The 2,231-nt window shown below is 36.1% G+C and overlaps 1 protein-coding gene across 1 annotated transcript; it reads left to right on the forward strand.

Annotated features, from left to right (window-relative positions):
* The first annotated feature begins 1,430 nt into the window (after positions 1–1,430).
* LOC104113133 (brassinosteroid-responsive RING protein 1-like) lies at positions 1,431–1,910 on the forward strand. The gene has a single exon (XM_009623235.3). The coding sequence runs from the start codon at positions 1,431–1,433 to the stop codon at positions 1,908–1,910; it is 480 nt and encodes a 159-aa protein (XP_009621530.2).
* The last annotated feature ends 321 nt before the right edge of the window (positions 1,911–2,231 follow it).

A 2,231-nucleotide genomic window follows, 5' to 3' on the forward strand; every position in this document is an offset into this window, starting at 1 on the left:
GTAAATTAATCTAGTCAAACAAAAATATATAGTGTCGTTAAGCTACTCTTTAAGCAAATATTTATATTGAAGGCGCTCTTTCATGAAATGTTATTTTTCTTTTGCATTTTTATTTAGAATGTGTTTAAATTAAGCGTTAAAAATCTGAACTAAAATCGAACTTATTTGCTTTGTGAATGAAAGGCCTATTCAAATTAACCAAAAACTAAGCGAACCGACCCATTATTCCTAATCTGTCTTTGTAGCTACTAACATGTATATTGTATGCATAACATGACCAGAGGCGGATCCAAGATTTCATGGCTACGGGTGCCACTATTTTAATATAAAACGACCACTAGTGAAGAAGATTGAATTATGGTGTACATCCAGTCGATTCGATCCGTTTTGAATTACTTCGGTTCGATCCATTTTGAATTTATTCAATCCAATTTAAAATCTATTTTATGCATAAACGAATATGTGATACGCCCCTTCTATCTACATGTAGCTGATTAATATTATATTATGTCTTTGATGCATCACTATTAAAAAAATTATAATTAATAAAATAATATTATATGGATAAAAAGAAAATAATTAGATGACATCCATTCAAATAAAATACGAACATATGAAGAGTCTCGATCCCAAGTATTGTTTATGAAATTTCAGCACTTCAACCACGGCACCTTCAGTCATTTTGTGACTTGGGGTGCCACTTGTTCCTTATGTAGGCGTTTTTGTGAAAAATATTAGTATGTATATAAAACTTTATCCGAGCGACTGGGTGGCGTGCCACCCTCAACTCAATACATAAATCTGCCCCTGCCCGCAACCTTTGAATCCTGGATTCGCCTCTGATTTCAAGGCATTAGATTATGTCACGTGTCCTCAAAACGCTAATAATTGCAATATTTAAAGCTAATGTCGTTTGCTGTATTTGACATATAAACATGTGTGTGTTAACTACGTATTTAAATAGTTCAAATCGATCATAGTTTAAGTTTGGGGTTTCACTCAAAATGATCCATATTTATAAAACTCTATACAAACTAATATTTTGTGTATATAATATTTCTTGTTAATTTATTTGAATTTTATGTTTGTTAATTTTTAAATTAAAATAAAAGTGTAACACATTAAAATGCTGAGAAAATATATAATTTAATTATTTACTATTCAATATTGTAGATGCTGTTTAGGAATATCGAAGACCAATTGTTATACTTACTGCTCCCATTATTATATAATAAGGAACATTTCCAATGAAAATCAAATTCAAAGGATGATGACGATGTGCTTTTCCTCTATTTGTTGATAGGGGAAAGCTTTTGTTTTAAGCTTCCCCTTTCTGACCAGAAGTGATGGGCATCCTCTTCCATGCCATCGAATTACCGAAATTCCTGACTAGGACATTCTTGGTTAGCCTTTGGAGCCATCTCAAATACATGGTCATTCCTGCCCTCACTCGCCTGGGTCTCTACAAACCTCCTCCTGAAGACGACGACGCCGATTCCAATAGCTATAACCCCAACAGTTACATTCTCCTATTAGACGGCACTTGCCCTTCCCTCGTCACAGTTCCAATCGAGGTCGCCACCGCCGCCGTCAAGCTCAAAGTTCCCGTACTTCTCTACCGCGATTACCTCCTCCTCCGCCGCCGTGGAAACGAATTGGTGAAGGGATGCTCGATCTGCCTCGAATCCATGGAGCTGGAGAATGAGGTCAGAGACCTCATCACCTGCACCCATGTCTTCCACAGAGGATGTCTTGATACTTGGGTGAACGATGGACACGTCACCTGTCCCTTGTGCAGATCTATGTTGCTTCCCCCTAAGTTGACTTCTTTCCGATGTTGTCTAAATCCTGATTCTCTGCCGCCGCCGGCGGACTTGACTGATCCCCCATTCATTTCTAGTTCTAGTTAGTTGACTCTTGTTTGTTGTTCATTGGATTTTGTCTCACATGCATCTACGGCGGACGATGCTCGTCTGCTTGTGTTTCTACTCTACTTATATTCTTGGTTATACTATATACTCCTATATGAATTCGTAAAACTAGTTCCTGTTTCCTTCCCATTTCCTTTTCTTAAAAAAAGTAACTTGGTTATATATGTTAGATTATTAATTCACACTATTAATTCACATCATAACAGAGATTAAGCCATAGCCATAGCCAACGTTAATTGAGGACAATAAAACAATTTTAAAACTTATGAGTTTTGAGAAGAGTAATTTAAAAAGAATTTT

This window comes from Nicotiana tomentosiformis, chromosome 8, assembly GCF_000390325.3.
Source record: "Nicotiana tomentosiformis chromosome 8, ASM39032v3, whole genome shotgun sequence".
Lineage (NCBI taxonomy): Eukaryota > Viridiplantae > Streptophyta > Magnoliopsida > Solanales > Solanaceae > Nicotiana > Nicotiana tomentosiformis.

Coding starts and splice junctions, on each gene's coding strand:
- LOC104113133 (XM_009623235.3), top strand. CDS start 1,431: ATGGTCATTCCTGCCCTCACTCGCCTGGGTCTCTACAAACCTCCTCCT.